This window comes from Panicum virgatum, chromosome 2K (assembly GCF_016808335.1).
Source record: "Panicum virgatum strain AP13 chromosome 2K, P.virgatum_v5, whole genome shotgun sequence".
Lineage (NCBI taxonomy): Eukaryota > Viridiplantae > Streptophyta > Magnoliopsida > Poales > Poaceae > Panicum > Panicum virgatum.
Genome location: NC_053137.1, coordinates 20,105,969 through 20,129,685, shown reverse-complemented (window position 1 = coordinate 20,129,685; position 23,717 = coordinate 20,105,969). Strand labels below are relative to the sequence as shown.

At 56.7% G+C, this 23,717-nt stretch overlaps 1 protein-coding gene and 1 long non-coding RNA gene across 3 annotated transcripts; both read right to left on the bottom strand.

Moving 5' to 3' along the window:
• Positions 1–81: 81 nt before the first annotated feature.
• Positions 82–23,084, bottom strand: LOC120670714. 2 transcript variants are annotated; one of them, XM_039950869.1, is made up of 3 exons: positions 22,736–23,084; positions 22,475–22,618; positions 82–352 (listed from the first exon to the last, which is right to left on the bottom strand). In XM_039950869.1, exons 1-3 carry the CDS (start codon positions 22,952–22,954, stop codon positions 209–211), a joined length of 507 nt encoding a protein of 168 aa, XP_039806803.1. In that variant the 5' UTR covers positions 22,955–23,084; the 3' UTR covers positions 82–208. The 2 variants fall into 2 exon arrangements, with proteins under 2 accessions (XP_039806803.1, XP_039806795.1); XM_039950861.1 differs by lacking the exons at positions 22,475–22,618; positions 22,736–23,084 and adding exons at positions 1,475–1,618; positions 1,724–2,387.
• On the bottom strand, positions 21,255–22,468 carry LOC120670730. Its single transcript, XR_005673341.1, has 2 exons — positions 21,667–22,468; positions 21,255–21,326 (listed from the first exon to the last, which is right to left on the bottom strand). It is a non-coding gene; the product is annotated as an uncharacterized LOC120670730 (long non-coding RNA).
• Positions 23,085–23,717: the final 633 nt, after the last annotated feature.

Sequence of the window (23,717 nt, the reverse complement as noted above, 5' to 3'; positions counted from 1 at the left end):
AATTTACCATTGCTCTTAGCCCCAACAGTTACTAGTGCTTTTTTTTTATAAAAAAATCATCAGGGAACAATTGCGGCAGCATGGCATCATGGATTGATATGGTTTTATTTCATCATTAATACGACATGCATATGTTCTCTGATTTAATTATACAAAATACAACACTGGTACTGTAAATACAACAATTTGCACATGTAAACTTGATTGTTCATAGGCTTGCCACGGGCATTATGTAAAAGGTGGCCCGAGATGTGTAGCAGAGCTTCTTGGTGTCCTTCAGTCTGAACTCGATAGTGGTAACGACGACCGACCTGCCCTTCCTCAGTATCTGCGCTTCAACATCTACTTCAGACTGCATGAACACGGATAATGGATATTAGGAACAAATACAGGATTGCACTCTGACATGATAAAATATCTGAAAATAAGAGGAAAGAACTCAATGGCTTTGTAATGCTTGAAAATAAACTTAGCAACCTTAGTACAGAGAGCACAGAAAAATAAATTATGGCAACAGTTAAGACACAAGTTATATGGTGCCCTTCCCGAGTTTATTGAATTGGCAACAATTGATAGCAGTACTATTAGCAGCAACATCAATGGGATCATCACCTACAAGGTTCTCTTGTGGATCAGCAGTTAAGATAACTTAGTACTTGGTTTTCATACTGCTCCTGCTGTCATGACATCATGTACTGGACTCAACTGAAATTGCATGACTAGGCGAGTTAAATGTAAGGCTACTGACGTCTTACTGACGAGGGGCTTCACCGCCTCACAGCAAGTAGCACGTTGAAGAACATAGACCTATGAAGTGGCATCTGGTAGATTTATTCCAAAACAAGGCCCATAATTTAGAGCTAAATGAGCTGCCGAGCTTCAGGGTTCGCTTGATCATATTCCAATTTCCCAACAAAGACACAATTGTACAACACAGATTAATACTGAATGAATGAAGAATTAGTAGTGACTATCTCTAGTTCTCTAGTCCTTTTTCTCATGTTATAAATCATAAAGAATACAAAAGCTTTTAGAAAGTAAAATTTACAGTATTCAAATCAAAATTATTAACCTTTGGATCATTTGAGGATGAAAACCCTCTTATGATCATTATAAAAGCCAAATTTAGTATTAGACCCCCTGTTTCAAAATAGATGTCAACATCAGCATGGATGCGATCGAACTTTAAGAACCATGAGCTCAAATATTTGGTAGAGGTCCTGCAACAATCAGACCTCACTCAATCAAACAACCCCATTTCTGAAAGGTTGTAAAACGACACACAAACAGTTACCCATTAACTGGATTATTCACTGACTAAAGAAGCAATAGCAAGTTTCCCAACCCCGATTCCCCCATGGTATCACAAGCTGCAAAGGAATAACCCACTCAATAGACGCCGGATGGTATGGAGGTCGAAATTATTGGGAATAAAAAATGCATCGTGGTGCCGAGGATTTAGTTAGAAGCTCACGTCAAGGCGCGCGGCGGCAAGGTACGCGGTGCTGAGCTCGCCGAGGAACATCTCCTTGTCCCCGGCGGCGGCCCGCGCGCACGCCATCCCGACGGCCTCGGCCAAGGCCGCCACCGCGCCGCCGTGGAGCGTGTTGTACCCGTTCTGCGCGCACAGCCCAGGCGAGAGCGCCAGGGTAGGTAAGAAGCAGCAGAGCAGAAGACAGAAATTTCAACGGGGCGCTCAGTAGCAGCAGCAGCAGGCGCTCACGGTCACGGCGGGCGAGACGGCGATGGTGCAGGAGACCCGCGGGCCCGGGGAGGTGGAGACGGCGGCGGAGGAGAGGATGGCGCGGACGAGCGCGGAGTAGGCGTCGGGCCGGTCGGCCGCGGCCGGGAGGCGCGCGCCGGCGCCCAGGGCGCGGACGAACGCTAGGGCCACCGCCCGGGAGTCCGCCGGCAACAGCTTCTGCTTCGGCTCCCCCTCCGCCATCTGCTCCGCCACCTGCGCTGCTCGCTTTTTCGGTGATCCGGCAGGGGTCGCCGACTCGCCGGCTGCGATCGGGGCGAGTCCGTCTTATTAATCGCGAGGGGTTGGTGTGGGTGGACGTGTGAGTTAATAAATGAGATGGTGTTGGCCACCAACCGGAAATCGGGTGGCAGGTCTGGGGATGGAGCTGCAAGGCCAATGAGAGGCAAACCAAAAAAAAAAAAACTTCCAGAAGGGGGTTCAATTTGTCTTCCGGATGGCAATAACAACCCAATAGCAGGCCCAAATCAGCCCACAAACCTGGAGCGTCTCGTTCTCTGTTCACGAGCACTCGTTTGCTTGAACAAAACAAGATCACAGGACTACGTAATCATAGTGTAGGACAACAACCGTAGGAGCATATGAATGCTCTAGAACCATATGAACTGCTTCTTTTCAAAAAAAAAAAAAGAACCATATGGACTGCTGTACTAGCTAATAATAGCAAACTAAGAGCTTATCATCATGTTGGTATGCAGTGGCGGAGCTGGCCAAAAATTTTAGCTGGGGCAGGATTTACATCAACTTTGAATGGTGCAAATGCTAAATCCACCTTTGCTCGCTGGCCATAGCAGTCATGTTGTTGCCGCTTTGGTCATAAAGAAATATAATTTACATCAATTTTGAATGGTGCAAATGCTAAATCCACCTTGTCTAGTTCCTACGACAATTGCGGCTTTGCTCGCTAGCTATAGCAGTCATGTTGTTGCCGCTTTGGTCATAGAGAAACATAAATGAGATTGTTTCATCTTTAATTCAACCAATTGTCATACAAGGTAAACTAGTTCAGTGGCCCATTTACATTCGTGATGAGCACCATCGATGCATCACAAAGATCATGGAAACACATGAATAATCCCATAACCATAAAGGCATGTATTATACATGTATTATAGTTCTATTAGTTTGCTAGGATATAAGACGTTGAGAGGCTCCAGTGAATGTCTTGTGCCATATCTGAATGCTACAAGCAAAGCATGCATTTATGTGATGCCTCAACATGCACAGCTGCACAAACGCATATAAAAGAGCTAGCCCGTTTGGGCATACCCACATTCTTTAGGTGTTTTAAAACTGAAGCGTCATCTTGGGCCACACCACCCACCTAATGTCATATAGGATCACCCGACCCACCAAATGGGCTATTATCGACTTATCTACTCCCGGCCCATATCTATTCATCGTCTTCTTCAAGTAACCACAAGATGATGTCTGACGTCTAGTCATCTAGACGCTGCCGCAAGCTTTGATTTGAGAGCCACTAGATCGCAGGGAAGAGAGGGGAGGGGGGTTTCGTGCCGCGGAGTAGCTGGGGCAGCTGCCCCACCGTGCGGTATGGGCAGCTCCGCCTATGTTGGTATGGTATCAACTTTTTTTTTCTGGCTCTCATTTATATCTAAACCATGCTAGAATTGCCAACAGCAGTGATAGTCAACGATCATTTTCAAAAAAAAAATCGTATTCAACTTTTTAAAATAATAGACTCAACATTTCTTAAAAGCAAATTCAACATTTTGAATAAATTATTTCAACAATTATCGGCAATATTGAAATAGTATATCTAGATGCTGAAATGATATATCTAAAATGTTGAATTAAAATATTTAAAATATTGAAATTTATTACGAAAATAAAACATAGCATATTGAATCTCATTTTATTAATTAACTAAGAAGTATTGTGGTTTAAATGGAATTAAAATTGAATGAAGCACTAGAGAGAACCTCAAGTTTGAAGTTGGAAGCCAAAATCTACACTCCTACAGCCGGCAAGCAAACAAACTGCTACATTTGAACTTGTCCCATCCTGCCTGTTTTCAAGTACTCCCACTCGCACTACTAAAAAAAGAGTTAAATACATCTGCTGTCCTCGAACTTGTCCCCAGGTGCCGCTTAGGTCCACGAACTTGCAAAATCGAAATCTGGCACCCCGAACTTGTTAAGTTGTGCCACTTAGGTCCATAACCCTTCAAGGGGTATGAATAAATGCAAAAAAAAACCCTTGAGTTTTATCATCTTCTATATCTACATCCTCCTCATCTCTTTCACCTCTCTCTCACCGCCGACGGCCACTCCGACACCTGCATCCACAGCCGCCCACCCCGGAGGTCGCCGACGCACACCTCCACCACGCTCCAGGAATAGCCGGAGGTGAGCAGTGCGCGGCGTCGGGCGTGGCGCGGCGCGGACTAGGGACGGCGCCCCGATCCGCCCCACCGCGTCGGTGCCGCCATGGCCGCTGCCCGGCCGCGCCGCCCGGCCACCGCTGCGGAGCATAGCAGAGCCGAGGTGCGAGGTCGAGCCTCGTGCTCGTCGGAGTCAAGCTCCCCGCTGGGCTCAAGGTTGAGGCCCAAGATCCCGCCGCCGCCATGGCCCTGCAAAATAAACCAGCCAACACCTGGATTCGGAGAGGGAGGGAGGGCGGAGGAGCAGGCCGGCGTGGGAGGAGCAGTGGCCCTCTTCTTCCCAGCGACTCCATGAAGGCCGTGACCACCTGCGCCTCCTCATGCTCCCCCATGGCCATCTCCTCCTCATCCGGCTCCTCGGGTGGCTTGGCCTGCTTGGGCGGCGGCTTCTCCCGAGCTGGCCATGGATGCGCCGCCGCCACCAGCTCTTCCTGCTGCACCGACGGGGATGGGGCCCCTACTCCGCCGTGCCGCCGGCTCGAGACCGAGCAGAGGGAGCGGCGAGCAAGGGACGGCGTGCCGCGGAGGCAGCGAACTCCACGGGCGGCGGCGAGCATGGAGTTCACGAGCTCTAGGGGGCGGCGGCCACGAGCTCCATGGGGGCGGTGGCCGCGAGCTCCAAGGGGGGCGGCGGCGAGCATGGAGTTCGAGGGCAGCAGGGGAGGCGTGGGGAGAGAGAAAGAGAGGGAGGGGGTGAAGGTAGAAGATAACAATTTTGGAGGGTTTTTTTGTATATATTCATGCCATGTGGCGCCATGTTGTCGGTGTCCCGACCCGGGGGGCCGGATCCCAACTAGTAAATGCTGCGTGTTTCCTCGTCCCAGATGATGATGCAAGAGGCAATCACAGTAACGCACGGTTTTATCCTGGTTCCGGCAAAGGGGGTGTGCGAGAGCACTGTATTATCTTGCACCCGGGGTGCTTGTAGTAGGGGATACAAGCGAGACGAGAGAGGGAGGGGAGCTCCCAAATCTCTGCTAGGAGTGGAGTCGGTTGAGATGAGTGCTCAGTAGTGCTGAGAGTTCTCTTGGGAGATAGAAACCAGAGAGACCAGCAGGCTAGAGTCCAGTTAGAGCCTCACGTCCAGATGAGCCCAGAGTTTCGGCGAGAGAGTCTAAAGGAAGCCCGCCTCCTCCTTTTATAGTCACAAGGAGGGGGCGGCGTACACGAGTGTAGGGCGCGGAAGTCATCGTTTTCCCCCGAATCGCGGGTACAGTGGTCGAACACTGTAGGAAGTACACTGTGGGAAGGCGGCGCGCGTTGCTGTTGTCCTGGATTTCGTCCTTGGTCCCGCGGGGATGGCGCCGGTCGTCCTGCAGTGCCCCGGCGGTAGTAATGGCGCGAGTCGGCCCCGGACCCCCTGTCGGAGCGCGGGTGTGCACACTAGAAAGTCCGGGGGACACGTGACGTCGCCGGACCCCTTCCTCAGTGGGGGGCGGGTCCGGAAGGTTGGTGGGAGCAGTACCGAGCCTGTCTTGTCCCGCGTCGCAGGTCCCAAGGCGCTGCTACAACGTCCGGGATGGCGGAGTGATGACCAGGGTCAGCGGATGGGACCCCAGTCACATCTACTGTGGGAGTGGCGTTCTGACGCCGCCCGTCCTTTGAGCCGTGGCGGAGTGGCTGGCCTTTAATGCCTTCGTACGGCGGGTGGTTGGGCGGCGGGGCCGTTTGTCCCTTGTGCCGAGAGACGGCCTCGAGCGAGGCGGAGATGAGTTACCCGCTCGAGGGTAGATCCGCTACCCTCGAGCGAGGCGGAAGTGTGTCGCGCGGTCGAGGGTCCCGGGGGGGGGGGGGGGGGGGGCTCGAGCGAGGCGGAGAATGAATCACCCGCTCGAGGGTAGATTCGCTACCCTCGAGCGAGGCGGAGATTGTCCAGCGGGCCCGGGAGGGACCCTCGAGCGAGGCGGAGATCGTTCCGCGGGTTCGAGGGGGATGTGAATGGGCCGCGTGCTGGGCTTTATTGAGTCTTTTCCTTTCTTCCGGATTGGAAGGAGGCCGTGGGCCTAGTTGACTTAACAGGTGTTTGTGTTTTTAAAAGCGGTCTTAGTACCCCGATTAGGGTGTCCCTAATTGTGGCACCCGACAGTAGCCCCCGAGGCTTTGGTCGAGTCAATGGATTCGGCCAAAGGGTGATTCGGTGATTTCCCTTTTGACGTGATCAGTCAATGTTGCGCACCCGCCAGACGTGCCTAAGCGCCGGCTCAGCAGATGTGACATCACGCCGGTCGGGGTAGTACGCCCGAGGGGGAGTACTTCGAGGCGCGCGCCTCTTTGTTTGTTTGTTTGAAGGACAAGACGTGTCCGCGCGCTGGGGGGGGCCAGGGCGATGGTAGTGCCCGCTGCTTGGCAGCTGGTGCTCCCATCGCGCTGTCCCGTACGTAGGGCCTTGGCCCCGGCGTTCCTGGTTGCTTTACGGCGCACCGTTCGAGGGCATCCGGCCAGAGCCGATGCTGCACCGCTTAGCATCCAGGGGCTCAGCTCCGCTTTATTTCGTTCGGTCGTGTCTCGGCGCGGGGACCGATGACACCCTTTGCTCGTGGAGCGCCGCTTCGTCATGGGCGATACAAGCCTCCGCTCTTCGATAAGCTTGAAGCTTTGTGCCCGGAGCAGCTATAAATAGGGGTCGTGGCGTTTCCCTTCTTCTCCAGCCTCCCGACTCTTTCTTCCAGTATCACCCTAATTTTTTAATGTTTTCTCTGCCCTTTTGTGACCGGCCCCAGATGGGGTGGCCTGGCTTTTTTAGGCTTTTGGCGCTAAAAGAATGCTTGCGAGCGGTTGGGGAAGACCGGAGTGGGCGTGCGCTCCATCCCTCAGGTTCAGTGGTATCAGCAGAAGAGCATTGGGCCCGTGGGGTCATGCTTCCGCGATGTCCCCTAGCCTGAAGGGGGATGGAGACGCCTGACCGGGGCGCTGGCGCCAGGTCCGGCGGGTGTTTTTCGCATCGTCCCCCCGGCGACAAGGTTGCTCTCGGGGAGACGGTGCGGAGGGCGCTGTCCGCCAGCTCGAACCCCCGCATGGTCTTCGGTGGAGGAGACGCTAGAAGAGGGTTTGCGAGGAGAGCGTCCCGCTGGGCCCGTGAGGTCTGGGGGCCGCTTCTCGCATCCCTAGCAGCCTCGCTGCTGCGTCAGCTAGGGGCTCGGTGCCTTTCTTCGTCGCTCGCTTCTCCCCAAGACAGGGAAAATTGCTACGTAGGTGGCAACGTGTTTGTGTCTTTCGATGGCTTCGCGCCGGTGACCCTTTGTAATCTTTATTTGCATTTGAACAATAAAGTCCCCTTTCTCCTCTGCGGGGAGGATTACCGAGGGTATAGGGGTGTACATAGAGTTACGACCCTCGAATATGTGTGAAGTTACCTTCGCGGGGGCGCGTCAGCGCACCCGCGGGTGTAGCCCCCGAGGCCTTGGAGGAGAGTTTGTGCTCGTCCAAGGGCTATAAACGTTGTCCCGCTGGGTAGCTTTACTGGGATGACCGTCCAGCGTCTTTTTCAGCCGGCATCGGCACTTTTTCAGCCGGCCTCGGCACTCTCGGTGCTGGTACAGCGATCCGGCGTTCAGCTCTAGCCGTTAGGGGAACGTACGCTAATAGCGGCGGGTTCGGTTTACGCGTGGAGCTTCATAAGGGACGGTTGTCGATTTATTCGAGGGTGTGGTTTTGAACCGTGGTGTGCGAGGAGCCCCCGAGCCTAGGCCCGTGTGAAGGCGTTCAGGGGAAACCCTCGACTTCGGCTACGACCCTCGTCGCCCTTCCGCAGGGAGGAGGGGTGAAGCACACCATGCTACCCATGCCCGGGCCGCGAGCTATGGCTGCTTCAGTGAGCTATTAGCGGGTTGTTCAACCGGACATCCGTGCCCCGTTCGATAGGGGTCGGCTCGTGGTCCATAGACACGTCTCATAAAGCGCTCGCGAGGGTTCACTAGGCGGGGCTCGAACCCATTCGATAGGGTCCGAGGGCTCGATGCTCTCCCTCGATGGGATCCCCCTTCTAGGCACGCTCGACTGGCCTTGAACACTGCGTAGGATGTCTCGAACTCCGCGCTCGAGGGTAGCTTGTACGGCACATCCCCGCAGTCCCTGACTCTGGTGATCTGGGGCGCCTGTCGAACCCCCTGAAGGGCCAGGCTTCGACCCCCTGATCAGTAAGGCCTCGAAATGCGATTCCTTCGAGGGTAGAGAGACCCCTATGAAGGAATATTCCGTCGTGGTCTGAAAACGTCGCAGAGTCGCGAGCCACGCGCGCGCGGGTCTTCCGCCGGTAGCGGGCGACGTGGCCCGATTTGGGCGGCACGGCGTGGGCGCACCTTTTCAGGCGTCCGCCTCGGGCAAGCGAAGCGGCGTGGGCGGCGGCTGACGGATGGGACAGCGCAACAGTCGCGCCGCGCCCGCCGGTTACCGTGCCGCATTTATTGTCGCGTGCGCGCGTGGGAGACTCTGCGGTCGTGGGACCCACCCGTCAGCGATAGCAAAATCTACCGCCTTCAATGTGGTAGATTTGGGCCATGGCTACGGATGCGCCCGTAATGGTAAATAAATATGAAGAGAAAGGGGAGGTTCCGGGTTCACCTGGCCATTTGCTTTTACTCTGCTTCGCCTTCTCCGCACCCCTGCATCCTGAGCCCACAGCCAAGAGCGGAAGGAAGAAGGGAGAGAGAGAGAGAGAGAGAAGGGAGAAAGAAGCACCTTAGCCATCCAGAGCTTTCGTTCCCACGTCCCCCTTCGAGTCGAAGACATGTCGGACATTCAGGAGCCCTTGTCGTGGGGGAAGTCCTCCGCCACCGTGGCGGTCCTGGAGCAGCTGGTCGCCGACCGGCTGCTGCCACAGAACCCGGACTTGGGGGCGCCGGCGTGGATTTCCCCGCACCCGGACGAGACCGAGCCGAGGCCCCCGCAAGGCTACGTCGTGAGCTTCGTGCGCCTCCACGAGCGGGGCTTCGGCGTTCCCGTCAGCAGGTTCATGCGGGCCTTATGCGACTACTACGAGGTGGAGCTGCACAATTTCAGCCCCAACTCGATCTCGCAGGCGGCGGTCTTCGTCGCCGTCTGCGAGGGGTACCTCGGCATCAAGGCCCACCGGGACCTCTGAGTTCATCTGTTCCGCGGCGAACTCTTCGTCGAGAACGCGCGGAACCAGCCGAGGCGGTACGCGCGCGCCGGTGGCCTGACGCTCCACGTCCGCCCGACCCGGAGGAACTTCTACATCACGAGCAAGATGACGACGAACAACGCTGGGTGGAGCCGAGGGTGGTTCTACCTTCGGAACCACAAGGGCGCGCTTCCGGAGTTCACCAACAAAGTTCTCCGGGAGCGACCGCCGAAGTGGGACTGGGGCGGTGTCGCCCCCAGCGCAACAGGCCAAGTTCGAGGGCCTCACCGACGCGCTGGTGCGTCTGGCGAAGAAGGGGCTGACGGCAGCGGCCGTCATCGCGAACTTCCACCGGCAGAGGGTTATCCCTCTCGTGGAAAGGGCCCTGCCGATTTTCGAGCTCGCCCCCGGGAGCAAGGTCGAAGGCTCGAGGACATCGAGCAAGCTTCTCTCCCATACCAACTCTGCCCGGAGGGCGAAGTACGCGGTGGCAGAGTTTCCCCAAGATCCCGCGGATCTTTGGAGGATCAAGATGCGCCCCGAGCCGGGGTATATTTCCCTGGTAAGTTTTGGCTTCGAACTCGTCGTGCGTCATGTAATTCCCCTTTCCTGACCCTATCTCCGGTGTGTTTTACAGGGGTTGAGGTGCAGCACCTCGAGGCCCCCGGTCCCAGAACAGCGCCTGATCAATCGCCTCCACGCGGAGAAGATGAAGAGGCCGAAGGACGCGGCGGAGACAAAAGCCGAGAGGAAAAGGAAGAGGAAGGCGAGGCACGACAAGGCGTGCAAGCTCGCTCGCTCGGAGGGGAAGGCGCGACCCGCCACACCCGAGTCCTCGGAGGAGGACGAGGAGGAGGCCTCGGACGCCGAGGACCACGCTCCGAGGAGGGACGGGGAGGGCGCGAGCCCCCCACCGTTCTACCTGTGGGACGAAGAAGAGGGAGCGACCGTGGTGCCAGAGGAGCCTAGCGCCGTAGCGGGGCCATCGGCAAATCTCTCCCTCGAGGCTGCGGCGCGGGAGTCATCCTCGTCGGCGGCCGCCGAGGAGACGCCCGCGCCCCAGGTGTTGATCCGTGGCGTCGAGGCTGCGGCGGGAGAGGAGTCGTCCGTGCTGGCAGCCTCGAGCCACCGGGCCGACACGAGGGGGGTGCCTTCGGGGCAGTCTTCGAGGGACAGCTCGATGCCCCGGGCTCGAAGGAGCGCCACGAGGAAGCGGAGCATGAGTGCTCGATCTGGGTAAGTATTTTGGATTTCGTTTTTGTTATGTATTTGGTGGGTTTCTTGATCCCGTTGTCCTCAACTCGCGTCTCTTGATTTCCAGCCCTGGGGCCGTTCCCAAAGATGCGGTGCAGCTCGCCCCGGCCAAGGCTCTCAAGACCGGGGCGCGCAGCACGCCGCACACGGCGCCGCAGCCCCAGCCTGCTGTGGATCTCGAGGCGGCGGCCGCGAGGCTACGGGAGGCCCTGGCCCGAGGGGCCCGGGCGGCACAGCAGGCTCGGGCACAAGAGGAAGGCAACGCCGGCCAGGGTGGCGCCGAAGCGGCTGCTCAGGCCGACGATGCCGAGGAGACTGGCCGGGGCGGTGCCGGTGGTGCCGCCCAGGCGGCCATTGACATTGAGGCCGGTCAGGGCGACGCGGCCGGCGCCGCCCGACCGGATACGGAAGGAGAAGCTGGCGTGGGCGAGCAGGAGTGCCCTGCCGGCCAAGCAGAGGAGGATACCCTCGTCCACGAGCCCCCGAGGGCTGAGGGCGAGGGTGTCGTAGAGGAAGAGACGGCGCAAGAGGCGCCAGGGGTGGGAGGAGCTCCCATCTCGGAGACCGCCGAGGCCCGGGACGAGGGTATCGTTGCGGTAGTACCCGTGCCAACGGCGCAGGAGGGCGCGACGGCGGTGGTGGAGCTGCCAGATAGCAGCGAGGAGTACGGGGACTCGATGGACATCGACCCCGCTGCTGCGGCAAGTGCCGCCGCGCACATCGCCGAGTTCGCGTCTGCCGGCGCGGGCACGCTCGAGGCGGGGACGTCCGAGGGGGGCCATCTCGGGGCGGTCGTTCCGTCCGGGGTCCCCTCGGAGTTCCTCCGCAAGGAGCAAGAGGAAGAGGAGGCCTGGAATAAACAGATGGGCGTGGGTCGGGAGATTTTGCAAGCCCTCGATCGCGCCTATCAGCTCCATCAGAATGCGGATTACCAAGTCAGCCAGGTAAGTATTTCCCTCCCGAAAATTGCTCAGATTCAGTTTTAGTTTTTACGCGTCTTCACCCACGTCCTCCCCTTTTGCAGCAGCTGAGGGAAATCTCGCGCGAAAAGAGCGTTGAGATGAACCGGCTGTACTCCCAGCTGAGCCAGCTCGGGCAGCACAACGCCGAGCTGGTACTCAAGAATATTGACGCCAACGCGAAGATGGCGGATCTGGGAGCGCGCCAGCATGCGCTGGAGGAGGAGCTGGCGTGGATTGCTAGTGAGCGGGACATCCAGAGGGCGGCAGCGGAGGAGAAGGCCCGGGAGGCCGAGGCACAAGCTGCCGAGCTGCAGCGCCTTCGGACGGCGCTCGAGGAGAGGGCTTGCGAGGCGGAGGTGCAGAGCGCTGAGCTGCAGCGCCTCAGCGTGACGCTCGAGCAGCAGAAGGCCGAGCTCCTCCATAAGGAGGTGGCCGTGGTTGCGCTCGCTGGGACCCTCCGGGAAAGGGCGAGGCCCTCGAGGGGAAGGAGGTGGCCCTCCAGAACATGGGGGATGCCCTTAGAGAAAAGGAAGCCTCGCTGTCCTCGCTCGAAGAGGCCGCCCGGACCTAGAGGGAGGAGGCGCAGAAGAATATCACGGGTGAGTACCTTCGATTTTTCGTTGATTTGTTACTTTTCGTAACTGACGTCGGTTTCCTTTGCTCAGAGCTGAGGCAGAAGGCGGCGGACGAGACCGCGGCGAAGGAAGCGGTCCATACCGTGCTCACGGCGGCACAGATGGAGTTTGCTGAGCTGGAGCAGACCGCCGTGAGTGTGTGTCAAGAGCTCGAGGGGGAGGGTGTCGTCTCGGGCAGTTCAGTGATCAGCCGCCTGCGCGCGCTAGGCGGCCGGATTGCCGAACACGCCAAGAGCACCTTCCGCCTCGGTGTCCTGCGGGCTCTCGCCGTGGCCTCGACGCATTACCTCATGGATCTCCAAAGGGTGTCGTCGGGGTACGTCGTTCCCGATGATGCTGACGCGGACGCCGCATCGGCCATCATGGATGAAGCTGACGCAGCCGCGGAGGAGTTCGCCGCCGTCCTCGCCGAAAAGCTCGAAGCGAACATCCCTCCCATCGCCGAGTTCGACGCCCCTGAGGGCCCGCAAGGGGGGATGGTAGCCTGTAGGAAAGCTGGGCCTCGAAGCCCGTTGTAAATAGATTAGTGTTTATATCGTAGTCACGCTTTGTAATCGCATCCTATGAATATAAAAGATTTTGTTTCGTAATTTGAGTGCGTGGCCCGTCGAGGCCTTGTGTGCTCGAGCCTGTGTTCCTTTACTTTATTCCCGTGTTCTTGTATGCGACTTGGACGACGTCTGCAAGGGGGTTCGCGTTCATAAGCAACGTAGGCGTAGGGTGGTGAGGGGGGTGCCGTATCCCGGAGGCGTAGGCGGCCCCACGACTCGGCCGGCCCCGTACCGTAGTTGCTTATGCCTCGCGTGCGTTTTTTCCAAGGATACGAGAAACTTAGGGTCGAGACGGAAATATTTCGAAAAACATTGGCGACTTTTTGGGGACGTTCGGGGGTTCCCCCCGTAGTAGCCCCCGAGGGAGGCTCGGCTTTGCCGAGGGTAAAGCCGGGTGTACCTCAGTGTTAACGCGCATCCTAGCCTTCGAGGGCCCAGACGGTTCCCAAAAATAAATCAGTAAAGCGTACTTATTATTTCGGGAAATTGAAGATGCGAGTACGAGAAAATGCACAAAAAACTTGAAATTCTAGGGATAGAAACGACGTAGCTGTTGTATATTCCAAGCGTTGGTGAGGACTTCGCCTTTTTCGTTGGCCAGCTTGTACGTGCCGGGCTTGAGCACCTCGGCGATTATGTACGGTCCTTCCCATGGAAGTGAGAGCTTGTGGCGGCCCCTGTTGTCCTGTCGAAGCCTTAGCACCAAGTCCCCTTCGTTGAGGTCTCGGCGCCGGACCCTCTGCGCTTGATACCTTCGCAAGGACTGCTGGTAGCGCGCAGAGTGGAGGAGCGCCATGTCTCGAGCGTCGTCCACTTGGTGCAGTGAGTCCTCGCGAGCTCGCTGGTTTCGTTGTTCTTGATATGCCTTAAGCCTCGGCGATCCATACTCCAAGTCAGTGGGGAGGATAGCCTTGGCACCGTAGACCAGGAAGAACGGAGAAAAGCCCGTGGCTCTGCTCGGGGTCGTCCTCAGGCTCCAGATGACCGAGGGCAGCTCTGTGAGCCACCTCCGGCCGAATTTGTTCAGGTTGTTGAAGATTCTCGGCTTTAGTCCTTGGAGGATCATGCCATTGGTAGGCTCCACTTGCCCGTTCGTCTGTGGGTGTGCCACAGCCGACCAGTCCACACGTATGTGGAAGCTGTCGCAGAACGCCAAGAACTTCTTGCCTGTGAACTGGGTGCCGTTGTCGGTGATGATCGAGTTCGGGACCCCGAATCTGAAGACGATGTCGTTGAAGAATAGAGCTGCTTGCTCGGATTTAATCTTGCCGATGGGTCGAGCCTCGATCCACTTGGAGAATTTGTCGACCGCCACCAGCAAGTGGGTGAAGCCCCCGGGCGCCTTCGTCAGCGGACCGACGAGGTCCAGCCCCCACACGGCGAACGGCCACGTGATGGGGATGGTCTGCAGAGCATGGGCCGGAAGATGTGTTTTTCGAGCGTAGAACTGGCAACCCTCGCAAGTCCGCACGACGTCAGTGGCGTCGGCGACCGCGGTGGGCCAGTAAAAGCCTTGCCGAAACGCGTTACCCACGAGGGTGCGTGGCGCGGCGTGGTGGCCGCATACGCCAACATGGATGTCGCGGATCAGCTCCTTGCCCTCGGGGATGGGGATGCATCGTTGCAGGACACCCGAGGGGCCACGTTTGTGTAGCTCATTGTCGATTAGAGCGAAGGACTTGGCCCTCCTGGCGAGGCGCCGCGCCTGAGCACTGGACGCGCCAGTCTCGCGAAGTGGGGGCCTCGTCAACTTCCATTGCTTCGGCCTCGTCCGCGGAGGTGGTCCCGAAGTCGATGTCCGTGGGCTCGACCCCGTCCGCCGGGGGGTTCCCGTCGGGGGACCCGGTGGACGAGGGACCCGGCTCCGACGGGTCCTTGAATTCGGCGGAGGGCTTGGTGATGTCGCGGGCGAAGATATTCGGGGGGACGGTGGTCCGCCCCGAGGCTATTTTGGCCAGTTCGTCGGCGTCCTCGTTGTACCTGCGCGGGACATGATTGAGCTCGAGGCCGTCGAATTTGTCTTCGAGGCGGCGCACCGCGTTGCCGTATGCCTCCATCTTCGGGTCATGACAGCTAGACTCCTTCATGACTTGATCGACGACGAGTTGAGAATCGCTGCGCGCATCGAGGCGTTTGACGCCGAGCTCGATGGCGATGCGGAGGCCACTGAGGAGGGCCTCATACTCCGCCATATTGTTCGAAGCAGGGAAATGCAAGCGGATCACGTACCGCATGTGTTCTCCGAGGGGTGAGATGAAGAGGAGGCCGGCACCGGCACCAGTTTTCATCACCGACCCGTCGAAGTACATAGTCCAGCATTCGCCCTGGATTTGTGATGGGGGTAGCTGAGTGTCCGTCCACTCAGCCACGAAGTCAGCCAAGATTTGGGACTTGATCGCTCTGCGGGGGGCGTAGGTGAGAGTCTCTCCCATCAGCTCCACAGATCATTTGGCAATTCTACCCTCGGCTTCCCGGCTGCGGGCTATCTCTCCCAAAGGGAAAGACGAGACCACGGTGACGGGGTGGGCCTCGAAGTAGTGGCGCAGCTTGCGTCGAGCCAACACTACTGCGTAGAGCAGCTTCTGAATCTGCGGATAGCGTGTCTTGGTTTCAGACAACACCTCGCTGATATAGTACACCGGCCGCTGGATGGGCAGAGCCTGACCCTCCTCTTGTCTTTCAACCACGATCACCGCGCTGACCACATGGGTCGTTGCAGCCACGTATAGATAGAGGGGCTCGCCGCCTGTAGGTGGTGTAAGAATGGGAGTACGGGTAAGCGATGCCTCTACGCTCCGCCCGAGATGGTCTCCGAAAACGTGGAGCATACACCGTTGATAGGTAGCTCCGGCGTTTCTGAGGCCAAAGGGCATCGTAATGTAGCAGTACATGCCGAAAGGTGTGATAAAAGAGGTCGCGAGCTGGTCGGACTCTTTCATCTTGATTTGGTGGTAACCGGAGTAAGCATCAAGAAAGGATAAGAGCTCACATCCCGCAGTAGTATCTACAATCTGATCAATTCGTGGGAAAGGAAAGGGAATCTTCGGACATGTCTTATTCAGACTAGTGTAGTCCACACACATCCTCCAGTTTCCACTCTTTTTCTTCACTAATACTAGATTAGCTAGCCATTCGGGATGGAATACCTCTTTGATGAATCCGGCCGCCAGAAGCTTCTGCAACTCTTCGCCGATCGCCCGGTGCTTGAGCTCGTCGAAGCGCCGCAGGCGTTGCTTCACCGGCTTAGAGTTGGGTCGGACATCAAGAGAGTGCTCGGCGACCTCCCTCGGTATGCCAGGCATGTCCGAGGGGCTCCACGCAAAGATATCTGCGTTGGCGCGGAGGAAATCGACGAGCACCACTTCCTATTTGTCATCGAGGGTGGCGCTCATCTGCACCGCCTTGTCGTCGGAGTGGCTCGGGTCGAGGGGCACCTTCTTGATACCCTCGGCGGGTTCGAAGCTCCCGGCGTGTCGGTGCGTGGAGTCCAAGGCCTCGCTCGCCATTTTGTCGAGGGTGGCTGCGAGGGCCTCGTCCTCCGCTTGAGCTTCCGCGCGCTCAACGCACTCGACGTCGCACTCGTAGGCGTGCTCGAACGAAGAGCCGATGGTGATGACGCCCTTCGGACCCGGCATTTTGAGCTTGAGGTAGGTGTAGTTGGGGACGGCCATAAACTTGGCGTAGCAAGGACGACCAAGGATGGCATGATAGGACCCTCGAAATCCCACCACCTCGAAAGTGAGTACCTCCTTGCGGAAGTTGGCTGCTGTGCCGAAGCACACAGGCAGATCGATCTGGCCGAGGGGTTGGACTCGCTTCCCCGGCGCAACGCCATAGAATGGCGACTTGCTGGAGCGAAGCTTGTCCAGTCCGATCTCCATGAGCTCCAAGGTGGGGGCGTACATGATGTTGAGGCCGCTGCCTCCGTCCATGAGCACCTTGGAGAAGCGAGTGTTGTCGATGATGGGGTCGACAACGAGTGGATACCGTCCCGGATGCGGGACGTAGTCGGGGTGGTCCTCGCGGCCAAAGGCGATGGTATCCTTCGACCAGTCGAGGTAGGATGGCGTGGCTTTAGTGACAGAAATGACTTCGCGGCGCTCACGCTTGCGCTGCCGAGGAGTCATATTCGTCGTTGCTCCTCCAAAGATGAAGAAGGCGTTCTCCACTGGGGGGAACTCGTCGTCTCCACCTTTGTCGCCCGCATCCTTCTTCTTGTCTTCGTCGCGACGCGCGACGCGGTTATAGTACTTCTTGAGCATCTCTCACTGCTCGAGGGTATGATTGATGGGGCCCTTGTGGTAAGGGCACGACTTCTTAAGCATGTCGTCGAACTGGCCACCGCCGCCTCGAGGGGGGCCTCGAGGTCCCTTGCGGTCTGGGGCGGCTGCGAAGGCCTCCTCGGAGTCCTCTGCCTACCCCGACCCGCGCTGGTTCGGCGGGACCGGCTTCTTTCCCTTCCCCCCCGCTTCTGTTTCTTGGTGGGGGCGTTGGGCTTGACGTTGCCGCCCTCCGCAGGCGCATCATCCTTGCGCTTGCTTGATTTGTCGTTGAAAATGGCACCAACAGCCTCCTCGCCGGCGGCGTAGTTGGTGGCGGCGTCGAACAACTCATTGGTGTTGACGGGTCGGCTTCTGGCAAGCTCATGCACCAAGTTCCTGCAGGTCGTACTCTCGAGGAAAGCGTTGATGACCTCGACGTGGGTGACACTAGGGAGCTCGGTGCACTGCTTGGAGAAGCGTCGCACGTAGTCATGCAGGGACTTGCGGGGCTTCTGGCGACATCCTTTGAGATCCCAGGAGTTCCCAGGGCGCACGTACGTGCCTTGGAAATTACCCACGAAGATATGGACCAAGTCGGCCCAGTTGTGGATCTGATCCGCAGGCAGGTGCTCGAGCCACGTTCGTGTGGCGTCGGCAAGATGAAGAGGGAGGTTGCGGATGATGACCGCGTCCTCCGTCGCGCCGCCTAACTGGCACGCTAGGCGGTAGTCATTGAGCTAGACTGCAGGATCAGTTTCGCCCGAGTATTTGACGAGGGTGTTGGGTTGTCGAAAGCGCGGGGGAAAGACGCTGTTCGAATCTCCCGGCTGAACACCCGAGTGCCCGGAGGCTCCGGTGACTCACCCCTATCATGCTCAGGGTCGAAGCGTCCACCCCGTTGAGGGGTGTACCTCCTGTCGTTGATGACGTTGCGGGCGTCGCCGTCGCCAGCGTGCCCGCGAATATCACGGATTCGCTCCCTTACGGGAACTCTTCCGATGCGCTCGTGCACCGAGGGTGCCCTTACACCGGGCGCTACGGCTGCCTTGCCCTTCCCCGCTGGGGGTGTGTGCAGGGAAACCTCGCGGTCCTGACGCGCAGTCCCATCATGCTGCTCCGGGGCCTTCGAGCACATACGAGACGCAGAACTCTCGGCCTGCTGCACGGCAGCTTGCTCGATGAGCTCCTGTGCCTCGCGGCGCAAGTTGCGGCCCAAAGGTGTCGATGGCTCGGGCATAGCTTGGAGTAGGTAGGCCGCAGCGACGAGTTTCTCGCCCACCGTCTTCAGCTCCGGAGATTTATCGACGTTGTCGTCGGCCAGGATGCGCTCCCGGGCAACACGTCCCGCGCGCCTGGGCGTGTGTACCAGGCGCGGTACGCTGCTGCTCGAGTGCGGCGAGTAGCTCCTGGGTTTGTTGACGCTGCTCGTCGAGCTTGGCTTGAAGCTCGTTGAGCTACGCCAGTTGAGCTTGTCGCGCCGCTGAACTCGACGAAGAAGGGGCTGCAGGCGGGACCACCGGTTGCTTTGCCCGTACGTTCGCCCCGCCGTCCTCGTCGTTGGCTGGAGCGTTGTCGTCTTGCTCGTCCGCGAGGTCCGCCATGAAGCATTCCCTGGAAGGATCGAAATCCCCCTCGCTGGAGTCTTCGGAGCAGGTGAGGCAGTAGGCCGTCGCCAGCTGGAACGCGCGGAGAGCGTCGGGGTCGCGGACCCCGGAGTAGTCCTCGGCCTCCTCGGCTACGAAGTTGTTCATGAAGAAGTCGATGTCGTCGGTGATCGAGCTCGCCGTCTCGGGGTAGGATTCGTCAGGAGATGACGCGATGGGGCTGCGAATCGACCGAAGATGATAACCCGGCAGATCCCCACGCTCGATGAAGCTAGCGCTGGTTGACGAGGCGTGGGCGGCAGCGTTGCGCATCCCGAAGGGGAAGGGCGACGCCGAAGTCAAGCCCCCCCTGGGAGGCATTAGTGCCGCAGCAGGTGACAATGTCGGCGCAGATGACGCCGAGGTACGTGATGACGAAACGGTGGCCCCGTTGGCCGTGATGCTGAGTTGCGACATGCCAGCCTCAACCCACGTGGGGGGGCTGTGGCGTGCCGCACGACGCCGCTCCGCGCGTGCTTGTCGCGAACGCTGACCCGAGCGCCTGTTGCGCCGGGCTGGCGAAGTCGGAGCGATGGGGTTGCGTCCGGGAGAGAGGAGCTGCATAAGGTAACCGTTGCCGGTTGCCCTGAACTCGAGACTCCCGAACGAGATCACGCGTCCCGCTGGGAACGGATCCGAAACACCCATAGGGTATGGGTTGGATCTGCTCGCCATTCCTGGAGATCAAATGGGAAAAAGAGAGAAAATATCACGCAGAGTCCCCTACCTGGCGCGCCAACTGTCGGTGTCCCGACCCGGAGGGCCGGATCCCAACTAGTAAATGCTGCGTGTTTCCTCGTCCCAGATGATGATGCAAGAGGCAATCACAGTAACGCACGGTTTTATCCTGGTTCCGGCCGCGGGGCCGTACGTCCAGCAAAGGGGGTGTGCGAGGGCACTGTATTATCTTGCACCCGGGGTGCTTGTAGTAGGGGATACAAGCGAGGCGAGAGAGGGAGGGGAGCTCCCAAATCTCTGCTAGGAGTGGAGTCGGTTGAGATGAGTGCTCAGTAGTGCTGAGAGTTCTCTTGGGAGATAGAAACCAGAGAGACCAGCAGGCTAGAGTCCAGTTAGAGCCTCGCGTCCAGATGAGCCCAGAGTTCCGGCGAGAGAGTCTAAAGGAAGCCCGCCTCCTCCTTTTATAGTCACAAGGACGGGGCGGCGTACACGAGTGTAGGGCGCGGAAGTCGTCGTTTTCCCCCGAATTGCGGGTACAGTGGTCGAACACTGTAGGAAGTACACTGTGGGAAGGCGGCGCGCATTGCTGTTGTCCTAGATTTCGTCCTTGGTCCCGCGGGGATGGCGCCGGTCGTCCTGCAGTGCCCCGGCGGTAGTAATGGCGCGAGTCGGCCCCGGACCCCCTGTCGGAGCGCGGGTGTGCACACTAGAAGGTCCGGGGGACACGTGACGTCGCCGGACCCCTTCCTCAGTGGGGGGCGGGTCCGGAAGGTTGGCGGGAGCAGTACCGAGCATGTCTTGTCCCGCGTCGCAGGTCCCAAGGCACTGCTACAGCGTCCGGGATGGCAGAGTGATGACCAGGGTCAGCGGATGGGACCCCGGTCACATCTACTGTGGGAGTGGCGTTCTGACGCCGCCCGTCCTTTGAGCCATGGCGAAGTGGCTGGCCTTTAATGCCTTCGTACGGCGGGTGGTTGGGCGGCGGGGCCGTTTGTCCCTTGTGCCGAGAGACGGCCTCGAGCGAGGCGGAGATGAGTTACCCGCTCGAGGGTAGATCCGCTACCCTTGAGCGAGGCGGAAGTGTGTCGCGCGGTCGAGGGTCCCGGGGGGGGGGGGGGGGGGGGGGCTCGAGCGAGGCGGAGAATGAATCACCCGCTCGAGGGTAGATTCGCTACCCTCGAGCGAGCCGGAGATTGTCCAGCGGGCCCGGGAGGGACCCTCGAGCGAGACGGAGATCGTTCCGCGGGTTCGAGGGGGATGTGAATGGGCCGCGTGCTGGGCTTTATTGAGTCTTTTCCTTTCTTCCGGATTAGAAGGAGGCCGTGGGCCTAGTTGACTTAACAGGTGTCCCTAATTGCGGCACCCGACACATGTCAAGAGGTATGGACCTAAGTGGCACAAGTTAACAAGTTCAGGGTGCCAGATTTCGATTTTGCGAGTTCGTGGACCTAAATGGCACTTGGGGACAAGTTCTAGGACCGCTGGTGTATTTAACTAAAAAAGGTACTCCCACTCGCAGAACGGGCCTCCTCGCGCAGGTCAACATCCAACGCCGAAGATGAGGGAGAAAGAGGAAAGGAAAATCGCACTATGAACGAGCGTTCAGAGCAGGGCTAGTAATATCCACGTCAACAGTGGTGGGATCTGATGGGATCCGCTAGCAATTATTGCTTCTTGTGGTGCATTGGTGCGGCAGTGGTACTGCAGGATATGCAGCAAATCGAAAGCATGGGAGCACATTTTCGCCGGCTTTGGGCGGGCGTATAGCGAAGCGTTCGCGTCGTTCTCTCACCTCTTTTCTCTCTCCTCCATGTAGATTTTAGCTAACTCTCATCTAGTTATTATACTTGCTCATAGGCACCAATCTTAAATTGAAAGACTAGTAGATACTAGACTTCCTACGTTTCGGAGATAGATAGGATTTGCGGTCAGCAAACGCCTCGACGAGAGAGGAGGAAGAATGAAGACTGAAGAGGCAGGCCGGAGGCTAGGCCAGGGCCAGGTACTGTGCATATTTTTTTTAATTTTATCAAGTTTTTTTAGGGTCTTTATTTATCAAGTTTTTTATTTAAGTTAACTCTTCTAATAAAGTATACTAAGGCCGTGTTTGGTTGTAAAAACCAAAATTCCAAAAAAAAATTTCCGGCACCTGTATGGAGACTTAAATCTAGATGAAATAAAAAACTCATTGCGACTACTGTCTGTAAATGGCGAGACGAATCTAATGAACCTAATTAGTCTGTAATTAGATGCTAAATTGCTACAGTAATGCTATAGTAAATAACCTCTAATGATGGATTAATTAGACTCATTAGATTCGTCTCGCGATTTACAGACAAGTTCTGTGTTTATTTTTGTGATTAGTCTATGTTTAGTACTTTAAATGTAAAAAGATGTTTTTTTCAAAAATGTCACGGGAGGCAACCAAACACGACCTAAAGTTATATATGCTCAAATAAACAATGAGATGCGGTTTTGAACTGCATAGAAAGTGACAAAAAGCAACATGAAACCAAAAAGGGAAAAATATCCCCAAGCCGGTTTTGTTAGGGGCCCCTTTCTGTTATTTGAGCTGAACAGAGCAGCCATTCGTTCATCGGTAGTCCGTACCGGGGCACCCACGCAAAATAATCCCAGTTATTATCCATTCTATATTCATCTCTTGCGACACTGGTATGCAAGTTCACAAGCAAATATTCTAGGCACGACGGGCACCCCGGATCCTCGGAGCTCATTTAGATTTAGATCATGCTTGAAAAGCATTGACTAAATTTTATACCTAAAATTAGTCTATTAATCCAAACCGGTGAACTACACCTTGAACTAAAATTTAGTTTCATCCATTAGTCCATAAAACCAAGCTAATTTAGACCAAAGTTTAGGTTTAGAGTGTTTGGATCCTCTGATTAAACTTCAGTTCCTATCTTTATGTTCCAATTAAAAGGACTAAATAGGTGCTGATTATAAAATTAATTGCATAACCTGAGATTAATTCGCGAGATGAATCTACTAAGATATCATTAGCACATGTTTATATGTTTAAATCGTGAACTAATTAAGTTTATTGGATTCATCTCATGAATTAATCTTCACTTATAAAATTGATTTTTTAATTAAGCTATATTAAATATTTCTAATTGGTGTTCAAATATCTGATGCGACGGAACCTTGTAGGTTTAAAATGATTTTCACCTAATAAAGTTTAGCCTATATAGATCAAAACAAGCATAGACTGCTGCTCACGTTGACTCGCGCGGCGGCGAGGTAGGCCGTGCTGAGCTCGCCGAGGAACATCTCCTTGTCGCCCGCCGCGGCCCGCGCGCACGCCATCCCGACGGCCTCCGCCACGGCCGCCACCGCGCCGCCGTGGAGCGTGTTGTACTGGTTCTGCACCCACCGCGCCGGCCGGGCCGGCGGAGGTAATCAGGAGAGGCAGAGAGTGTGATGGATCGAGATCGAGAGGGGGCTTTTCCCTAGAGTCTACTTGAGAAGCAGGGCACTCACCGCGACGCCGGGGGAGATGGTGAGGGTGCAGGAGACGCGCGACGAGGAGACGGTGGCGGAGGAGACGATGACGCGGACGAGCGCGGCGTAGGCGTCGGCGCGCTCGGCCGAGGCCGGGAGCGGCACGTCTACGCCCAGGCCGTGGAAGAAGTGCAGCGTCCGCTCCCGGGACTCCGCCGGCGACAGCCGCTGCGGATTGACCGGCGGCGGCGGCGGCATCTTCTCGCAATCCTGTTTCTGTTTGGCTGGCAGCTCCTGGCCTCCTGCCTCCTCCGGTTCGGTGGTACAGACTGGTCTGTAGCCAGCGGCTGCGGTCCGACTCGGGATTGGGCGGATTTGGCGCAATGTTGGATGACGACTGTCGACTGACGAGTGACCGACACATCGTTGCCTAAAAAAAGCCAGGGGAAAAAAATTAGGCCCACGAGCTGCTGTATTTTTTATCTATACTATAAATTTATACTATAAAAAATTTAAACAATTCAAACATTTTTCACCAAGTAAAATCTACAAATGTAAGCGCAAAGTGATTGACCAAAAAAATTCTGATGAAGCAAAACGTCGCCCAAGCTTGTTGAATCGCGAGGGCGCGCCCCCTCCACCGTTTTTTTTTTCACCACGGCCTTTCCTACCCACCTCTGCGCAAGGTTCACCAAACCGTCGGTAACCGGTTCGATTTGACCGGTTACCGGTCAAACCGGTCCGGACCGGTTCCGGTTTGGTCCGGTATGAAACTGGTCCAAATTCAAAATTTAAATTTAAATTTTAAAAAAAATGGAAAAAATCCCAAAAAAATCCTAAAAATACTTCAAGGTGCGACGAATCTAATGGTGTCAATTTTTTTCAAAATTCGTTCATTTAGTATCGTTTGCGGAATTTATATGTTAAATAAAAAAAGAAAAAGAAAAAAACGGCGGCCCATTAAGGCCCATCGCGCGGCAGCGTGCATTTAACCTGGCGTCCGAGAACCAGAAGGCTCAGT